This window comes from Balaenoptera musculus, chromosome 8 (assembly GCF_009873245.2).
Source record: "Balaenoptera musculus isolate JJ_BM4_2016_0621 chromosome 8, mBalMus1.pri.v3, whole genome shotgun sequence".
Lineage (NCBI taxonomy): Eukaryota > Metazoa > Chordata > Mammalia > Artiodactyla > Balaenopteridae > Balaenoptera > Balaenoptera musculus.
In genome coordinates, this window is record NC_045792.1 from 60,147,244 (window position 1) to 60,167,999 (window position 20,756).

The 20,756-nt window shown below is 48.9% G+C and overlaps 2 protein-coding genes across 9 annotated transcripts in view; one reads left to right on the plus strand and one right to left on the minus strand.

The window, feature by feature from the left end:
* FAM160A2 (family with sequence similarity 160 member A2) overlaps window positions 1-10,141 on the minus strand; it is a 29,783-nt gene extending 19,642 nt beyond the window's left edge. For 5 of the 8 annotated variants that reach the window (XM_036860622.1, XM_036860621.1, XM_036860619.1 and 2 more), the window contains exons 1-6: window positions 10,036-10,141; window positions 2,232-2,560; window positions 1,464-2,102; window positions 937-1,095; window positions 657-743; window positions 250-450 (exon numbers count right to left, since the gene is read on the minus strand). In XM_036860622.1, coding sequence (XP_036716517.1) covers window positions 250-450; window positions 657-743; window positions 937-1,095; window positions 1,464-2,102; window positions 2,232-2,369 — 1,224 coding nt within the window. In that variant the 5' untranslated portion in view covers window positions 2,370-2,560; window positions 10,036-10,141. The remainder of the gene's footprint in view (window positions 1-249; window positions 451-656; window positions 744-936; window positions 1,096-1,463; window positions 2,103-2,231; window positions 2,561-10,035) is intronic. The other 3 variants (XM_036860618.1, XM_036860620.1, XM_036860623.1) reach the window with 2 other exon arrangements.
* A 4,039-nt stretch (window positions 10,142-14,180) lies between these two features.
* On the plus strand, window positions 14,181-19,067 carry CNGA4 (cyclic nucleotide gated channel subunit alpha 4). Its single transcript, XM_036862622.1, has 6 exons — window positions 14,181-14,242; window positions 14,378-14,479; window positions 14,680-14,786; window positions 15,088-15,733; window positions 16,510-16,859; window positions 18,607-19,067. The coding sequence occupies exons 1-6, from the start codon at window positions 14,181-14,183 to the stop codon at window positions 19,065-19,067; spliced, it is 1,728 nt and encodes a 575-aa protein (XP_036718517.1).
* Window positions 19,068-20,756: the final 1,689 nt, after the last annotated feature.

Consider the following 20,756-nt stretch of genomic DNA (forward strand, 5'->3'; position numbering starts at 1 on the left):
ACAAGTGTCGCACAATGGCAAAACCTACAGCCATGACGAGCAGCCGAAGTCATCCAGAAGAGGTAACTGTGTCCTAGGTTTGTATATTACAAAAGCAGGCGGCCACATTGAAATTGTACCCAAAACAGTTAAAAGTTTAATACTAGAAAGAAAATGCCACCTAACTTTGAAGTGATTGCTGGAGACAAAGGCCAAAGAAGGGCAGGAACACCCTCCCAGAACAAAGGTCGGAGAGAGAAGATGGCTCACCCAGGTAAGCCAGGACAGAGGTAGGGGCCATACCCGGGAGTTGCTGCCAATACGGGCAACAAGGGTGTCAAGGATGGTGTGGGTGTCATGCCGGTGTAATAGCAGGAATCGCAGGAAGGTACGGAGCAAGGCAGGCTCTGAAATACTCCGTAGGAAAAGTTCCAGATAAGCGGTACTGGCAATCATCTCCTCCACAGAGGTCTGGACAAAGGAAGGGAAAGTTTGGAAATTTAGGGCTTCCCCGCACATATGCTAAGCCATTTTCCCTAAGTTCTAAGGAGGTACCAGGAGCAGACAGGGAAAAATGGAGGAGTACCCAGCCCACTGCCACCCACATTGGTCCTGGCATTGAGGTTACCACCCCTCAACCTAATCCCTTAATCTGCCTTGCCACCCATGACTCTCACCTTGTGCAGGGCAGGGCCCATGACAGGCACCAGGAACCCATTATGGATATAATCTACCAGCTGCTTTTGCACTAGAGGGTGAGCCACCTGTAGGGGTGCAAGAGAGAGGACGGAGGATTTTGAACGGGACCATTGTCAGGAAGGGAGCAGAATAGTAGAATACAAATAGGCACCCTACCCCCAAGCTGAAAGAAAACCAGAACTCCAGGGAATGCACCCCCTCCCACCCCATCTCCCCAGAATGACCAAAGGCCAGACCTCCTGGGAACCCCAGTCCCACCTGAATGACTGCATTGCAGAACTCTAGGGAACTCATGAAGAGGGCAAGGGCTGGCACCCCCAGCCAGTCCTCCCGTCGCAGGCAGTGCCAATCATCTCCTGGAACTTCAATCTTTCGGGGCAGTGAAGAGTACAGGGCACTCAGCCCTGTGGCCAGCACCTGGGGGCCATCCCCAAGGACAGGTTACCAAAGACTCAGACGATATAAAAAAGGGGAACAGGGAACTATTAACCCAGAGTTTTTATGCGAGTAGGGGGTAAGAGCTATTCTCAGAGCAGATATTTAGTCACCCAAGGTGCCAAGACATCACCTGGGAACACTGGCCCATGAAGAGCATTCAGACTTGCCTTATCCACCTAAGCCCATGTTTCATCCCCACCCCAACTCCAGGTGCTGCTCTCAAGCCCAGGGGGGCTACTTCCTGAAGGAGAGGGCCCTGGTACACAGTCCCTCCACATCTCCTGGACAGAAAGGTGCTCTCCAGTGCCTACACCATACCCTACCCCTCCATCCCAGGAGGTGCTGACCGGGCAGAAGTAAGAGTGATCTGCGATGTAGCGGCCCACAGTGGGACTTCCAGCTGACAGAGCCATGAGCAGGAGTAGGGCATCGCGGGCCTGCTGGCCCAGGGTGCCCTCTCGATGCACAAAAGGTACAAGGCGAGAAAAGAGGAGAAGACGGGGAGCAGCTCCGGGCTCAGGAGGTGGCTGCAGGAAGAACTCGAGCAATGAAGGCTCCCGGGCCAGACACACGCACAGCTGGCTGAGAAGTAGCACCAGGCCTTCATCCAGTGCTGGGCTACTGGGCACAGGGCGGCCACAGGCATCCAGCAAGATCAGCAGAGCCTCACGAACTGGACTGTGCCGCAACAGGGGCTGGCGAGCTTCGCTCACTAGCATCTCAAATAGTTTCAGTTGCTCAGCCCGCCGTTCCTCAACCCCATCCCCAAGCTCATCCCACTGAAGCTGCCACGTCAGCACACGGGTTAGCAGATCCTCGCGCAGAGCAAACTCCAGCAGGGGCCCAGGAGCTGTGGGAGCCGAGGGCACCGCACGATCCTCCGCCAGCAGTGTCAGCATCTGGTAAGTGTGGTTGCACACAGCACTGAGATCGTCGGCTCCCCCAGGAGCTGCCCTAGGGCCTTGCCGCTCCAGAATTCGCACCACCTGGGGAATGAGGACAGATAAGAGAAAAAATTTAAGATGATGAGGTGACCAGATGGCAAGGTGAGAGAACAAAGAATGTTAGGACTCGGGTAGCCAGTAGACTGGGACCTTCAGCATATAGTCTCCTACCTGGGACCAGTGATTCTTGAAGACCATGAGGCAGGTCTCAGGGTCAGCCATGACAGGGGTCTGCAGACTGGCCCCTTGTGGTACACGATGCCCAGGGCCCCGGGAGGCCAGTCTGCTCAGCCAGTTCATCCTCTCCATGAGGTAGGCCGGGCAGGGCCGGTGGCCAGAGGGCCACACTCTGAGAATTTGCCAGCCGGAGGCTTTCTCTACTTGTGTCTCTAGTCTGCTTCATCCGGTCTGTAGGAGCCAGTAACTGTCCATGGAGCCAGAAGATATACCAGGCTGGAGTAGTGAGCTCAGAGGTCACTGCCCGATCCAGACCTACAAATCTAATTCAAAGAGAAAGGATGGAAGAGGTTCACAGAAGTTTGCCTCTCTCTACCGCCCAGCAGGAAGAACTCAGAACCACCACTCCACTGAAAACTCCACACACACAGTCAGCACCTTAAATTCAACATGTCTAAAACAGAACTCATTCCAACACTAAACCTGTGTTACTCCCCCAGCCTTCTCCACCTTAGTAAATGATACCAATATTCACCTACTTGTTCAGGCCAAAAACCTAGGCATCATCCTTCTTTCTTCTTGTCCTACTTCTAATATCCAGTTCATCAGCCTATCATCTATACCCTCCAGACATGTCTCACTATTGCAATAGCTTCCAACCTGGTCTTCATACTTCCAGTCTTGCCCCTCTGAGAATCTATTCCCCACACGGCAACCAGAGTTTTAAAACATAAATTATACTACCTCTCTCCTCTGCTGAATACCCTCCAATGACTCCCTATCACACTGGTAATAATCCAAATCCTCTACCTTGGTCTCTAGGGCACTACATAATCCAACCTGTATAACCTCCTACCATACCCTTCCTCACTCATACTTTACTCATACAAGGCTTCTTGAATACTTACTCTTCCCTCTGTCTGGAGTGTACTTTTCCTGATCTTCACATTGCTCACATCACTCAGTTCTTTCCAAATGCCATCTCCTCGGAGAGGACTTACTTAACAATTCTATCTAAATAGCACATCTTCCCACCTTCACTCTCTAGCTTCCTAATCATACTTTCTTCTTAGCAGTTTTTTCACTTTCTAAAAATATTTATTTGCTTATTTATTTGTCTATCTTCCCCACTACGATGTAAGCTCATTGAGGGCAAGGGGTCTCTGTTGTATCCCCAGTACCTAGAGCAGTGCCTAGGGACTCAATAAACATTTGATGAATGTATATGCTTAAGTGAATGAGTGAATGAACAAAGAACAATCAGGAAATCCAGTCTTGATCTGACTCCGGCCCTCTGGGACTGCTGAGGAAGAAATTTTTTTCTAACTATTACAGGTCCCTCCCTAGAAGCCCACCCAGGAGGAAATACACTAATAGACCTTTAACTGGCTGAATAATCTTAAGAGGTAAAAATTCAGAGCCAACCAAAAGAGCAAAAGAATTTTCTTTCTAGCAAAGAACACAAGGATACACTCCCATAAACACACATATACCCACTCCTGTCAGATGCATCCAACACTCACTCCTGAGGACATGACGTGACACCCTCACTAGAGAATGGGGAAAAGTACCAAAACAGCTGTTGGCCTCGGCCATGGCTCACAGTTCCTTCTTCATCACATCTACCACCCCCTCAGCAATACTGTCTCTCAACAATATCTCACAAGCATAAAAACTTCAGAGGAAAAAAAAAAAAAACTTCAGAGGAAAGGTGTGGTTCAGTTGTCCTTCCTCTTTATACTCAATAAGGCTAAAGGAACCCAGAGACCTGGCAACAGGCCCACACTTGGCCTCCAGTTATATTAACCACCACCCCTTCTACCCAGATACACTCCCTCTCACCATTATCAGCTCACACTAAAGGAAGATAGCAACTATGCTTAAGAAAACCTTCTGGAGAACAAAAGACAGTCTTTCTTTTTTTTTCAAAAGACAGTCTTATAAAGGGTGGGAGCAGTCCTAAACAGCAGGCAGGGCTCACTCATTGACTAAGTCGGTGTACATCATACTGATAAGTACTGGGACACTGTGCTAATAATAGGTAAGCACTGGAAATACAAAAATGGATAAAAACTGTTGGGGGAGCATAAACCAAAACTCCAATAGATATTATAAACAGAGGTACTTACAAAAATGTCATGGGGGTGCTAAGGAAAGCAACTAAATCTTCCTGGGAAACTATAAGGGGATTCCAGAAAAGAGGTGATATCTGATTTAAATCTTTAACAACGAGATACTGGCCACAAAGAAAGCAGACGGAAAGGCCTTCTTCATATTAAAAACAGTATATTCAAAAATATGGCACTGTGAAAGAACACAGCAAATTTGAAGAACAGTTGCAAGTTTGGTGTGGCTTAATCTCAGACTATTTAGAGAAGAGAGATACAATATTAAGTTGAAGGGTAAACATGGGTGAAGGTTATAAATATCACTGAATATCATGCTAAGGAGTTTGGGTTTTATCTATCAACACCCTGGAATAAAGGAGGTTTTTAAACAAGGAAATGACAAGATCAAATTTGCCTTTAAAAATATGTCAGGGGGGCTTCCCTGGTGGCGCAGTGGTTGAGAATCTGCCTGTCGGTGCAGGGGACACGGGTTCGAGCCCTGGTCTGGGAGGATCCCACATGCCGCGGAGCAACTGGGCCCGTGAGCCACAACGACTGAGCCTGCGCGTCTGGAGCCTGTGCTCCGCAACAAGAGAGGCTGCGACAGTGAGAGGCCCGCGCACCGCGATGAAGAGTGGCCCCCGCTTGCCACAACTAGAGAAAGCCCTCGCACAGAAACGAAGACCCAACACGGCCAAAAATAAATAAATTAATTAATTAATTAATTTTTTTTAAAAAAGGCAGATGCTTGCTTTAAAAAAAAAAAAAAAATGTCAGATAGCAGCATAAGGTGGAGCAGAGAGACCTAGCGTCACACTCACACCCCAGGGGAGCTGAAGAAGGGCCAAGCATCCAGTCTCAGCAAAGTAAGGCCTTAACATGTCCAAAACTAAACTGCTTCCAGCTTCTAGAACTCAATTCCAAAGACTAACAAACAGCTTCTACCTTGTGATGTACCTGGGGCGCCCACTTCTGCTCTACTCCTTGACTAACATAGAGCACTGCTCACAGACCCAAGGGGAACTGGCCTCCAGGACTTTCCCTCCCCACCCCACCCCCATTTCTTTTCAAAGACCTCAAAGAGAAAAGCCACACTGAAATCACTGTCTCAGAACCCAAAAGCTAACACTTAACCTGGACCCTCTTCACATACTTCAGAAACCTGAAAGAAAGCCACAGCTTGGTGTTCCTGTCACCTACCTAAGACTCCCTCACTCCCTGTTAATCTTGAAAAGTTCAGAACAAGACAGAAGAGAATGGGATCACCACCCTATTACTGTGCCCTTTCCTCCCACAGCAAAGTCTAGAGAAAAGTAGATCCCTCTTCCCAAATTTACCTACAGGCTCAGCCACAGGGAAAAAAGAAGGAGATGATCTTTCAGACCCCCCAAAATGGCCAAGGTCAAGCACTCACCGTAGGGCCCAAAATACAGCCTTATAGGAACACTCAGCAAGGGTGTCCACCAACCTCGGAATAGCAGGCACAAGGCAGGAAATGGCTCAGTCTCACTTATGAACCTTTGCCCTGGGAGAGGCAAAGAGGGAGGAAGGTGGGGGCAGGGATACACCTGCAACACCTACAGCAGACAGAGAGAGACCAAAACAACCTTCTAAGAACAGGTCAGTGAAGTTCTGCGGCTTCTCTCCCACTACAATGGCTCTTCCTAGGCTCTTCCTCTTACTGACATAAGAGGCAGCGATGGGCTCTTACCCTAGATTCTGAAAGTAGAAAGACCTGATTAATACCTCATAGTAACACAAAAGGGAAAAACAAATAAACAAACCCCATCTCATAGGAGCCTACGATCTAGAGCTCAGCTCACACATATCCTCTCTGCCTGTCTATCCCTCAGCCTATATGTATGAGACAAATGGGATATCAGTGTATGGTCCTAACTCACTCCCTCCCCTCTCCCCAGTACCACCTCTGCTTCTTGCAGGAATCTCCCCACCTCACTCCAGCAGAGCCCTCATAACTCACAGCGTGAACTCTATTGCACAGTGACTCCCCTTTACAACAGTAAATCCCCATGTCACACGTGGCTTTCTCCACCCCTTCTGCGGAAGGGCGACAAAGAAGTCAAAGAGGAGGTGAAACTGAACTAGATCCTAATGGATGAGGAAAGTTCACTGCGCAGAGAAGAAAAGGCATTCCTAGTAGAGGAAGCAGCTATTACAAAGATTTCAAGGCTCAAAAAAGTAACATGTTTGTCAGGGAACTGTGAACAATTTACTCAAGCTAGAACACAGAGTAGAGAGAGAGTGGCCCGAGATGAGGCTGGAGAGGTGAGTTGAGGCCAAATGATGCCATATTAAGGAATTTGGATGTTATCCTACAGAACACAAAGAGCCAAAAGTTTTTAGCAGAGGAGCTCCATGATCAAATTTGCATTTTTAGAAAGACCATTCCAGGGACGGATTAGAAAAGAGCAAGTCTGAAGGCAGGAGACTGTCTGGGGAAAAAAATCCAGATGAGAGATGAGGAGGTAGTAAACTAAAGCCTTAACTGTGAAGATGTAGCTGTGGAGATGAAGAAAACAGATAATATAAAGGGAAATGTATTAAGATTTTAGTGACTGACTACATACAGGGGGTGAAGGAGCAGAAAGATGGAAGATGACACTGAAGTCCTCGCCTGGATTGCGATACGACACGTGGTGCAAAAGCAGACTTTCAAAGCAAAGACAATGAGTTCTGTTTTGGACACGTTAACTGCGATACCTGTGGAGATATACCATAGATCACTGAGTAAATATGACTGGAACATAGAGAGAGACTGAGACTAGATACAGACAAGTAATCACCTCGTTATGATATACTTTCATATTTCACATTCTCTCTCTCAACTGAAATTATCTTTCCATGTGTCCATCTCTCCCAACCAGATTGAAAATTCCTTGAGACTTCACAGGACCACATCTTATCTTGTTATCTCATAAAATGTGAGCATCACAAGGGCAGACTATATGCTGAAGTATTTGCTGAATGAATAAATGAATTACTATATGAATGAATGAATTTGTCCTCCCAGCACTTAGCAGAGTGCCTGGCACATAGCAGATGTGGAATAAATGGTTACACACAGAGCCCCAAGCATGTTTCTATCTCTACATCATCATCCTCATCTATGTTTCATCTCCTCAGATCTACCACTCAGCTATATATATCATAAAGCAAAATCCATTATACTTAATGCACTATTATTCAACAAAAGAGTTCAGTATAGCAAATAGGAAGCTTACGAAACCCAGTGCTTTCTCCAGAACAACCAAGAATTTGGACAGTCCCTAAGAACCCTCGGACATGTGACTTGACTCACCTATCACTATCACAATGTGATCCAGGTATTATGTACACCTGTTCCTGTTTTTGCCCCATTATTAAACAAAACCTTCAAACCCATGTCACCCTCAAAGTCTCTTTAACCTCTTTTGGAAACAGAGCAATTACAAATCATAGAAAAGACTTTTTTGCCAGGATAACGTCCTCCATGTCATCACAACCCTTCCTGTACATCACATGCTTTTTACTCCACATCACCTTCACTCTCTGTTACAAATTTTTTTTTCCCAAGTCACTGTCACTCTCTTGAGACCAAATTTTGGGTCCAGCTTTGCCACTTTATCACTATGTGGTCTCTGGCTCTTCGATTTGATTCTCCATCTATAAAATCAGAATTCCTGCCCTTGCATTACTTCACAAGGAATCTATGTAATTCCAGTAAAATCTGACTTCGCTATGTAATGCATGAATGCAATTTAGATGTCAGACAGTAATTCTACTGTATAAATGCATGCTTCCTCAACATAATTCAGCAGCCACACTATCATCACCCTGAATTCCTGGATTTCATGAACCAGTAGAAATAGATTTTAAAACTTTTAAAATAGGATTGTTACTTTTTATTTTGGCAAATAGATCAGTTTTTTAAAACCCATCATCCGCTGCCACCATTACTTTACCAGTGAGAGAGCACTTTAATACCAAAAGAATAGGAAAGATAATTTAAGAATAAATTTATCTTTATGGAAAACTCGTGTTCCATATGTTGTCTTTCTCTCCTTCCACCTTGAATAGATAAAAACTTTATCACGGACTGGCACTGTCCTTGGCCCAGTGTTCAGGAATCATTGTTCTGAACTCTTTCATTATACATGTAAGTTCTGTAGGGTTCTGACCATCTGGGCAGATTGCCGAGGGTTCCACCAGCATGAAAACCTGTTCAGCCTCCAGAGAGAAGCAATGAAAACACACCACAGGACAGAACAGTTGGTTCTGAGGCTCAGACTCTAGAACAGAATGGGGACTTGGGCTGCCCCTAATTCCCAAAGAATGGTCTGGATAGGGAAGGTCTACCTCTTCCTGAGGTGGGGGGAGGTATCTGCTCTGTGGCAGGCTGTCACTAGAGAGGAAATTTTAGTGGTGTGAAAGGAGCCATTATCTGAGTGCCGACCCAGCTTTCTAGAACACTCAAAATTTCCATGTGCATATGGGTTGGCAGGGAAAAGGGGACCTGCAAAATGCTAATAAAGTGAACCCAATAACATGTCGTGGGGCGAGGAATGAACTGCAAAGGGACAGGAGAAAACTTTTGGGGGTGGGAGAAATGTTCAGTATCTTGAAAGTGGTGATGGTTTCACAGATGTAAACATATGTCAGAACTCATCAAACATGTACATTTTAAATATGAGTAGTTTATTGCACATAAATTCGCTTTTTTTTTTTTTTAATTTAACTGTAAGAAAATGAAAGCAAAGCCATCCTGTTTGGGAGTCTAAATACAGCGTTGTATGTAACAAACCATATGATTTCCATGAAAGTAGAATTAGCAGCTGTTAAGTGGTTAGTCCAATACAGATGGCAACGGTCAAAGCCCCACAGCTCAGCACAGGTAAGGAGCAGCGGTGGAGTACGGTTGCCCAGAAGCAGGTGGAGAGACAACAAACATAGGCGGTCATAGCCAAAAAATCTCCATGAGAGGGACCATCTTCAAGTCTGCAGTCCCAAGGAGGAACTTGAGGGAACGAGGGATTCCAATGATGACTCTGTTGAAGAGTAAGCCTAAAAAATGATTTCCATTATCATTGTTACTACTGCCCACGACGCTTTCATCTTTTGATCCTCCAAAATATGTAGAGCCCATGAAGCAGAAGAGCCAAGAGCACAACACTTCCGCCCAAGCTGTCCTACTCAGTCTAAAACTACTGCTCTCACTGGGCAGGACACTCCATTCAGGACCGACCTCTCACCTTTATCCAAGTCTCACAACCCTCATTCCTTCCCCCATGCCCTGCGCTCAACTCCCTCCCGATTCACCACCAGCCCGCATGCTCCCGCCTTCGCCCTGTCCATTCCCGCTCCCCGCACAGGCCTCAGCCCCTCACTCTGGTCCCAGGGTTGTCCCTCACGCCTGCCCACAGGAGCCCCAGCTGCTCAGTAAATCGTGTTCACAAGTCCCTTCCACTTGGCCCCTCAGAAGGCATCCCGGCCCCTCATACAACCCAGCTCCTTACTTGCCCACTCACCCCGAGGCTCTCGCCCTGCTCCCCTACCTTAGACACTCACACCTGGCCCCTCACCACATGCCAGCCCCTCACCCTGTCCCCTCACAACCAGGACAGTCACCAAACCCAGTGCCGTCATTCCCCAGCCCCTCATCCCCTCTCACACGCCCTCCGGCCCTCACTTACTGTTCAGTCACAGAACTCCGACCCTGACCAGGCCCGATCGCCACCGCGGTGCTAGGTGAGTTCAGGCCGCCATCGCTCCTCAGGCGCACCAGCCGCGCCCCGCCCCGCGCCACACGCAACCCGCGCCCCCGCGCACCACACGTAACCGCCCAGCGACGCACCGCTGGGCAGCGGCGTGCCAGCTCATTGGCTGGGCCCGGCCAGAGCCAGAGCGTCGATGCTTGTTTCCTGGCAACGGCAGAGCGCAGGGGCGGGGTCGCCGACGGCATTCCAAGCAAGGAGTACCGCCTCTTCCCCCAGGTTCCGCCCCCTCGCCTTGCAAACCCCGCCCTTCTGAAGGACTCTGGCGTGTCATAGGGGAAGACCTCTGGGGAGGCGGAGGCCCGTGGGGCGGGGGCGGAGCCTGAGGAAGAAAGGTCGAACCGGAGGGCAGAAGGAGGGGCCTAAAGAGCGACGCGACTTAAAGAGGCAGGGAAAGACCGGAGGGCGGGGCTTAGGACAGAGATCCGGCTGAAAGAGAGACTAACGTGATAGGGGCGGGGTCACGGATCTTGGCGGTGCTGACAGTGGAAGAGGGGGCGTGGAAAGGGCGGAGATAACAAGAGGGTAGGCCTGAGGGGAGGAGTCGGTAGGTGGGCGGGGCCTGTGGAAAAGCAGAGCCCTAGAGAGGGCTGACCGCGAGAGGTCTAGTTCCTTTCTTGCACCATCTGCACGAACGGCTTGGATAGTACCCGGGCGATGACCGCCCCTCGTTGGCTCGCCAACACCTGCTGCCGCGTGATCCCTTGGGCACTATCGTTTTCAGTCAACCCAAGGAACATGGAGTAAGGTCCTCTTTGTCAGGCAGGATTCCAGATCAATTAAAACCAGTCTCAGCCCTCCAGGACCTCAGCCCTTATTGGTAGACAATTGCAACGTAGTGTAATTGCCATCGAGGAGCAGCACTTAGCGTGTTATGTGTGTTTAGAAGATGAGGGGAAAGAAGAGCGAAGGGGCCTAGGGAAGCCGTCCAGGAGGAGATGATGTCTGAGCAGTCTTGAGAAACACGCAAGAGTAAGATTGAGAAATGGAAGTTTCAGATAAGGTCTGCAGTTTAGTTGCAAGTATTGTATCGATGTTAATTCCCCGGTTTTTATCACTGTGCTCTAGTTATATAGATGATAACAAGGGAACATGGGTAAGGAGTTTACAAGGACTTTTATACGATTTCTGCAACTTTTCTGTAAGCCTAAAATTAGTTCAAAAGGAAAAGTATTTAAAAAGAAAAAGAAATGGAAGTTTCAGCCCAAAGGATCAGCACATAACAAGGTGAGAAAGAATGGACAACATGTGGGAGGTACTCTGGAAACTATAATCAGTACAGCTTGTCTGGAGCCTAGGGAACATGCAGAGGAAACACTGTGAGATGAGGCTGAAGACACAAACAGAGGTCAGGTACCAGAGAGCTTTGCAGGCTGTGTTAAGGAGTTTAGATTTTTATCCTTGGGATAATAGAGAACTATAAAGAATTTTATGATCAGATTGATAAGGCCCAAATTAGAATAGGAAGGATGTAGAGAAATGGATATGTGGTTATTAGGTCACCAGGGCTTGATGACTGGATGAATATGAAAGGAAAATAAGAGGAAGGATTAAAAACTGATGCTTAGTTTATAGAAGTCAAACACAGGCAAAACTAAACTACAGGATTGAGAGCCAGGATAGTGATTACCCTTGGAAAAGCGTTGACTGGAAGAGGACACAGTGGGGCTCTTGAAGTGAGTGCTGGTTCATGACTGTGTTCACTTTGTGAAATTCATCAAGCTGTGTACTTAGGAAATATGTACTTTTCTATATGTATGTTCTGGTTACTATGCTGTGTAACAAATCATCCCAAACTTAATAGTGTAAAAAAAACAGCCATTTTTTTATGCTCACAGATTCTGGGAATTTGAACAAGACGTGGCAGGAATAGGGCTTGTCTCTGTTCCCTGATGTCTGGGACCTCATCTAGAAAGTTCAAACGTGTGGGGGGTGACTTGAGGCTGGTGGCTGGAATCATCTGGAGGATTCTTCACTCACATGTCTGATGCTTGAGCTGGGACTGTCAAACAAAGTACAGACGCCTGACTGCTTCTGCGGCTTGGGCTTCTCACAACGTGGCAGCTAGGTTCCAAAAGGGAGCATCCTGAGAGGGAGCTTCCAGACAGTGAGTGTTCAAAGAAAACCAGAAGGAAGCTGCATGGACTTTTACGAGCTGGTCTCAGAAGTCACACAACATCATTCCTGCTATACTCTATTGACTGAACAGCCACAAGGAAGGAGCATCAAAGAATTTGTGACTATTTTTTAAAACTGCCACAATGTTATACAATAGTAATAATAATAAATACTGGGGCTAGGTATTTTGGCTGATAGGCCAGAGATAGGGATTATAAGAGAAAGAGCAGATGGGGGAAGAAAATGAGCTCAATTATGGAGCTAATGGGCTGAAGGTGACTGTGGAATATCTGCTTGGGGACATCCAGACAGCAATTAGTGGTATAGATAGGTCTGGAGCTCAAAGAGAGTTCTTGCGAGACATTAGATGCAAAAGGAGATCCTGTGGGTGACCAAGATTGACCAGAGAGAGTTGGGGGAATGGAAAGAGAGGAAGGCCTAGGACAGAGTCCAAAAAAACACCAGAACAGGAGGGGTGGACACAGGGGCTTATGAAAGAGACTAAGAAGAAATAAGCAGAAAACCAAGACATTATGGTATCAATAGAAGCCATGGGAAAAGAGGATTTCAAAAAAATAAAATAATGTTGGAAACTATAGCTGTTCCTTCCAAGAAACTCTCTGAAAACACAAATCTAGCCATATCACTTAACTGTGCAAAACATTTCATGAGTTCTTCATTGCATTTAGATAAAATCCTAGCTGTATAACATGACTAACAAAGCTCTCCCTGAGCTGTCCTCTGTCCACCATTCAGCCTCATCTTTTACCACTAGTTTCTCAGGTTCACTACAAAAACCAAGTGATGTTCCCCCAGTCACCCATGCTTTTTGAAATCTCTATGCCTTTGCATACTCTATACACTTTGCCTGAGTGATCTTCACTCTTCCACCTTATACTTGACTAACTCCTATTCATCCTACAGAACCCAGTCTCAATTAGGACCCTTTCTATGTACTGTAACAACCCTCTGTGTACCCACCTAACAGAGTACCCATCAGACTGATGTGTAATTGCCTATCTACGTGATTCTTCCCCTCTACCAGACTGTGAGTTTCTGGAGGGCAAGGAATGTGTTTCATTCATCTTTTATCCCCAATACTTAGCACAATATTGGCCTGGCACATAGCAGGTGTTCTGGTTATGACTTGTTGACTGAGAAAGATGATAGTAGTGAAAGGGACATCCAGTTGAGGGAGAATTTTTAGGATTTTTTTGTTTGTTCTGGTATGGGAGGTTTAAGCATGTTCACAGAAAGGGAAAACTGAAAGAGGCTGAGGATCTAGAAAACACATGAAATAACGGGTGAGATCAGGCATGAGAGGTAACAAAAAGGGAATGAGGGCAAAAATGCCACAGGATGGCCCCCATCACACTCATCCAGCAGGAAGGAAGTAGATAGGGTGCAGGTAATGGAAAGAGAGCTCATATGTGATGTGACAGGCATTCTTTGTCCCTGGAGACTAGTTCAGCACCTGACACAAATGAGCCATTCAGTGAATAGTTGTTCAATGAATAAAAAATGAGGTGCGAGCAGGGAAATTGCACAGGGTAAAACAGAATGAATTTCTGAGCCTACACTGGCACGCAGGTCTTCTGACTAGAGGGCCCCTGTGTAGTTCAACCTTGAGGAAGGCGGAGGGAGACGAGGCGTAGCCTTAACGTCTGAGGCATGCACCTCCACCATCTCCAGGGACCCCATTAGAGATGTTTAGTCGGGCAGGTGTAAGCCCAGGCCCTAGGAGACGGGGCGGAGCGCTGGAGCCACACTGCCTCCACCCCTTCAGTAGCAGCTGGCCCTGGTTGTGTTGCTAAGAGCTTCAGAAGCCAAAGATGGAGGAATCGCAGCTGGAGGCCAAGGGCAGCTTGGCACTACCCCCACCTCCTGAAGCCACCTGCAGGCAGAGGCCCTGGATATCTTACACCCAGGCACCAGGCCACAGAACCATGAGCCAGGACAGCAAAATGAAGACGACAGAGTCCAGCGGTTCTGCCCCACCCGAGGCCAGGTGAGAGATCCTGGTCCCCTGTGTAAGATCTGTCTGCCTCACTAGATGGAACCTAGTCCTTCTTTGCTGCTCCCAGTCACAGCCGCAGCACTGAACGGTGAATAGATGAAGCACAACTTCCCCTCTTGCCCACAGGAAGTGGCTGCCGGTCCTGGACCCATCTGGGGATTACTACTACTGGTGGCTGAACACTATGGCCTTCCCAGTAATGTATAACCTCATCATCATCGTGTGCAGGTTTGGCGCTATGGGAAGGGCCTTAAGCAGAGACCAGGGCTAAAGAGTGAGGCCCAGGAGAGGGGCGGGTCCCTTGCACGGGGCTGGTGTAGGGGCGGCGTCCATACGGGAGCCCAGCGCTTAATGCCCAGCGGCTGCGGGAGAACACCTAGCACACAGAGGGCGCCCTGAAGCCACTCCTTTCTGTCCCTGCCACGCAGAGCCTGCTTCCCCGACTTGCAGCGCTATTATCTGGCGGCCTGGTTAGTACTGGACTGCACGAGTGACCTGCTCTACCTACTGGACATCGTGGTGCGCTTTCACACGGGTCAGTGAGTCTCAGGACTGACGTTTCTTTCCATGTTCCCTTCCTAAAGAGAGCCTCTTAGTAACAAGAAAGTGAGCCCCTCCCTGACAGCACTTTCACATGCCTCTATGTTTACGGTATCCCTGTGCTCACCCCAGAAACCCTGGAGCAGGGTTAAGCCGGGCCCCACCCTGTCCCCGGTAACTGTCTCCCTGGCCTGCCCTGGCCTGCCCACCCTCAACCTCATTTCTGGAGCAGGCGGGTGCCCTGACTCCACCCCATATCTGACACCACCCACGGCGGCCCCCACTCCCCCCACCAGGATTCTTGGAACAGGGCATACTGGTGGTGGACAAGGGTAGGATCTCGAGTCGCTACGTTCGCACCTGGAGCTTCTTCTTGGACCTGGTTTCCCTGTTACCCACGGAAGTGGCCTACGTGAGTCTGGGTCCGCACACACCCACGCTGAGGCTGAACCGCTTTCTGCGGGTGCCCCGCCTCTTTGAGGCCTTTGACCGCATGGAGACCCGCACAGTTTACCCGAATGCCTTCCGCATCGCCAAGCTGATGCTTTACGTTTTTGTTGTCATCCACTGGAACAGCTGCCTATACTTTGCCCTGTCCCGGTACCTGGGCTTCGGGCGTGACGCCTGGGTGTACCCCGACCCCGCGCAGCCTGGCTTTGAGCAGCTGCGGCGCCAGTACCTCTATAGCTTTTACTTCTCCACGCTGATCCTGACCACCGTGGGCGATACGCCGCTGCCAGACCGGGAGGAGGAGTACCTCTTCATGGTGGGAGACTTCCTACTGGCCGTCATGGGTTTCGCCACCATCATGGGTAGCATGAGCTCTGTCATCTACAACATGAACACTGCAGATGCAGCCTTCTACCCAGACCACGCCCTGGTGAAGAAATACATGAAGCTGCATCACGTCAACCGCAGGCTGGAGCGGCGAGTCACTGACTGGTGAGGATGCTGGGGTTCCAGACCAGGACAGCGAGAGGTGTACTGGATAGAATCTGAGGAGGGTGGCTGGGTTCTTATCGCCTGGTGGGTCAGGCAGGGCATTCAGGATGTGGCTCATTGGAGGGTTCACTGCGTGGGACTTGGAAAAGGATTTCCTCCACTAATTGGATATGGACTTAGAGCGAGGGGTTGGGTAAAAGATTGACAGGGAGAGGAATTCATACACAAGGAAGGATAACCCAGAACCCAGGGAATGGGAACTGCCACCACCTGGTAGGACTCAGAAGGTCCTGGAAGAGGTAAGAGGGAAAAGCAATACTTCTCAGGGGATGGCCACCAACAAGATGGTTGACTATGTCGTGGAGTCCATACTGTAGGCTGAACAAAGGGAAGTGTCACCAAGTTGGGGACCTAGAGCAGAGGATCGCTAAAGAAGATGGGGCTTGGTGACTGAAGTAGATATCGGTGATACGGTACAAGACATCACTGAATGGTGGGTGAGTAGAGCCTGACAAGAGCTGAAGGGTATCCTAGTCACTCTTCACTGGTGGAGGCTTCCAGGCCCTGGGTGAGGGAGAAGCTGTCAAAACATATCTCTGACCAGCAGATAGTGCATTAAAGATGTTTATCAACCAACTGTCAAGTATTCCCATGACCCCTGTGAGAACTCAGTGTGGTTGGGTTCTGGGCTGAGGCTGAGCTGAGAGCCCTGATGGAAGACGTAGCGGGAGGCATGTAGCGGGCTGGGGAGGACTGATGATGTACCTTGCCCCCAGGTACCAGCACCTGCAGATCAACAAGAAGATGACCAATGAGGTAGCCATCTTACAGCACTTGCCCGAGCAGTTGCGGGCAGAAGTGGCCGTGTCTGTACACCTGCCTACTCTGAGCAGGGTGCAGATCTTCCAGAACTGTGAGGCCAGCCTGCTGGAGGAGCTGGTGCTGAAGCTGCAGCCCCAAACCTACTCACCAGGCGAATATGTCTGCCGCAAGGGGGACATCGGCCGAGAGATGTACATCATCCGAGAGGGTCAGCTGGCTGTGGTAGCCGATGATGGTGTCACTCAGTATGCTGTGCTTGGTGCAGGGCTCTACTTTGGGGAGATCAGCATCATCAACATCAAAGGTGGGTACGCCATCATTCGTTCCGGAGACAGGGCTAGGGGAGCGGAATGGGGACAGCAGAACCCCGTGCTGAGACCAGGTGGTACTTCAGAGCCTACAGATTAAGGACACCTGGCCCTTGCCTGAGTCACTAGAGGGCTCAAGAGAGAAGCAGGACAAGGAGGGTCTGTTCCCTGAGAAGAGGCTGAACCAAGGTCAATGAGCAGGGTGGGTCCTTGGAAGACAGAGTAGACCTGCTCTGTGGATAGCCACCCAAGGCACCAACAGATCAGTGGAAAGTGCAGAGATAATAACAATCAATAATAATAATAATAATAATAATAATAATAATGGCTAATATTTATTGCATGCTTACTACATGCCTTGTTCAAAGTTCTCAGCATGTACCAACTCATCAAATTCTCACAGCAGCTCTATAAAGTAGCTACTATTATCCCCATTTTAAAGGTAAGGAAATTAGAGCACAGAGAGTTTGGGGAACTTGTCTAAGGTCACACAGGTAATAAGTATACACTCCTGGGGTCAGTACAAGAAACAAATTTCTCATAGCCAAGTGGAAAGGAAGGTAGAAGGAAGGAATTCCTATTTACTGCATCAACTCCAGTCCAGGCCAGGTACTGCACACTGGCTCATTTGTTCCTCTTATCAGCCCGTGCAGTAGGAGTTGTTATACCTAATCACAGGTAAAGACACTGAGGCCACAGGAGATGGGAAAGACTGAAAAGGGGGTGAGAGCACTGGATGTGCTCTCGGTCTGGGGATCCCACTCTCCAGTTGTCCTAAATGCCTCACATCTTCCTCCAAGGACCCCCTCAAGACCCACATCTTGTATGTCGTTGGCCACTGTTTACCTGACTTTGGACAAGTCACTTCCCTCTTTTAGGCCTCAGTTTCCTCACCTACCCAAAAGAGGGATGATATAAAAAACCCAGAGAGTTATTTGGGAGGATTAAATGGGCTATGAGTGAGGCAACCAGTGCAATGCCTGGCGCATAGCAAGAGTTCAACAAACGGTAGTTCCCTTGCCCCTTCTAAGGTCCTTCTACCTCTGAGACGTTGCAGCATTCAGACGAACCTACCTTCCCACCCACCACCCACCAACATCTTTCTAAAATGCAGATGACACCATACAGTTCTCCTGCTTAAAATATTTCAATAGTTTCTCACTGTCCTCAACATAAGGTCTGGACTCCTTGCCAGGGCTACGAGACCAGCATGACCTGGCTCTCTCCATCTCTCCTACTCTCCTCACACCCTGACCTTCAGCCTCCCTGGACTGCTTACTGTATTCTGTAACCACCTAACCCTTTCCTAAGTCCATCCCTCCGCTCACGTTCCTCCCTCTGCCTAGCTGCCCTCCCCACCCCTCCCCTAGTTACCTCCTACTCAGTCCAGGCATCAGTTCCTCCGGGCTTCCCTAAATTCTCTGCCTTACAGCTTGTCAGGGGCTCTTTGCCTGTCTTCCCACAGTACCAGATGCACATCTACGCTGCATTGGCTGTACTGTTACATAACTATCCCCTTAAATGTCTAAGTCCTCTAGACTGTGAACTCTTGGAGGCAGGTCACTGATACCCACCCAGCACAGGGCCCAGTCCCTACGCAGTACTTTACTGGATGAAAGAATTAATGAGGCAGGAAGAGAGGCTCAGAAGCACAAATGTGGAGGTGGGGGTCCTGGTTCAGGAGGGAAATGCCCCCTCACGCCCACCCTGACTATCCTCCCACATGTCTGCCCATGGCCACAGGGAACATGTCTGGGAACCGCCGTACAGCCAACATCAAGAGTCTAGGTTATTCGGATCTGTTCTGCCTGAGCAAGGAGGACCTGCAGGAAGTGTTGAGCGAGTATCCACAGGCCCAGGCCGTCATGGAGGAAAAGGGCCGTGAGATCCTTCTCAAAATGAACAAGTTGGACGTAAATGCCGAGGCAGCTGAGATCGCCCTACAGGAGGCCACGGAGGCCCGGCTGCGAGGCCTCAACCAGCAACTCGATGATCTGCAGACCAAGTTCGCGCGACTCCTGGCTGAGCTGGAGTCCAGTGCACTCAAGATCGCCTATCGCGTCGAGCGGCTGGAGTGGCAGACTCGGGAGTGGCCAATGCCTGAGGAACTGGCCGAGGCCGACAATGAGGGCGAACCTGGGGAGGGAACATCCAAGGATGCAGAGGGCAGAGCTGGCCAGGAGGGACCCCCAAGCCCAGAGTGACCCCGTGGCTATTCCCCAGACCCCCACCACCAAGTGCATCCAGAGTTGCAGGAAAGCCTGCCTGCAGAAACTCTGCCATCCTGTCTGCTAGGTTACAGAGATGGGAGTGAATTGGGTACGTAGATGCACCACCTAGAGATGCAGGAGTATAGCACACATTTATCCCCTGCTCACCCAGCACACACACACACACACACGCACACACACACACCTATTTGCATATATCTACACTGGCCGTGAGACTGTGAAATCCATATAAAATGCTCTGGAGTTCCCCTTCTCAGAGCACACGTGCTTTCTCACATAGATATGTCTTATACCCACATCATATATGCACATTCAGTCACGCACCTCATAAACACACATATACTGAGAATCACACATCAGTACACACAGATGCTTTCCACAGGTTTGCACACACTTGTGAACACACAAAAGGACTCCCATAGCCCTCTTGTTCCAAGATATCTTTTAAATGCCCCTCCATATGGGAGGTTCACAAGTGTACCCTGCAAGTAGCACTTCAATAAATATTTGCTTCCTCACTAAGCATTTATGGGGCTGATGGAAAAAAGCAAAGCCAATGTGGTCCAGGATGAATTCTGTCTGAATTCTCGGTTACAGGGGCAAGGGGCACAGGCTGTGTAGAGTTGGTGGGTTGGATTCAAAGAGGCGGAAGTACCTGATGAATCAAGAAGCACTGAGCCAAGGCAAAGCAGGCTTATGCGTCACACTGCTGTAAGTGTGCACATGTTTTCATAGACACATTCACATATACACACTGACCATTGCATCTCACAGCAGAGTTTGTGTCCTCAACCTCGTGAGCTCTGAAGGGTTTGATCTAGCTTAGTAAGCCAGAGGAAATACCTCTGCTCCTTTTTCCTTCCTTTGGTTCAGCCCTGGAACCTGAGGCCAGGGCTACCTTGCTCTCGGGACTGATTCCAAGGGGAGAATAGTTCCCAGGACTACTCAGCTGGCCCTGTCCTACCATGCTGGTTCTCAGAGCTGGCCTTTGTCCTGTCAGGAACCCAGCCCTCCTTCTCTATACATTCCAAGATATAGGGTGGAGAATAGAGAGTAGGTGGGGTGGAATATCATGACTGGGGACAACTGGAGATGAGTGTTTGGGGAGTTCTGGAGAAACTTTTACATACTTAGAAGAAGGTCTGCACGTTTGGGGCAGAAGAGGTGTTATAGGGTCTGTGGAGCAGAGTCAGGTGTCATCTTTGAATCAGATTCACCCTTGCCACAACTCTAGCTCCTCCAGGGCCTGGCAAGTCTTTGGGTGTGGGCTGTGCCAGGTGGTATTTTAAAATGTGCCTGGAATTTAATTTATCAACATCAAACTGATAAATTTATATTACACTGACTGAGTGATGACACACTCAGAGATCAATGCCATTGAAAGAAGAATTTATCACTTACAGTCCTCAACAGGAGGTGGCACAGTGTGCCATGCAGGGCCACATGGGGAAGCACCAGCGTTGGTCAGGAGGCAGAAGGAACAAGAAGAAAACATGGGTAAAAGAGCCTTTATTTCTATAGTGGTAGCAAGTTTTTAGGTGGGGACATCCCCTATTAGGTAGGAAGCGAAACACAGTTTGGGGTCTTGTGGTTGAAGTGTTTGTAATATGATTTTCAAGCATCCATGAAAGTCAGATCACAGGGGAGATGTAAACAACTTTG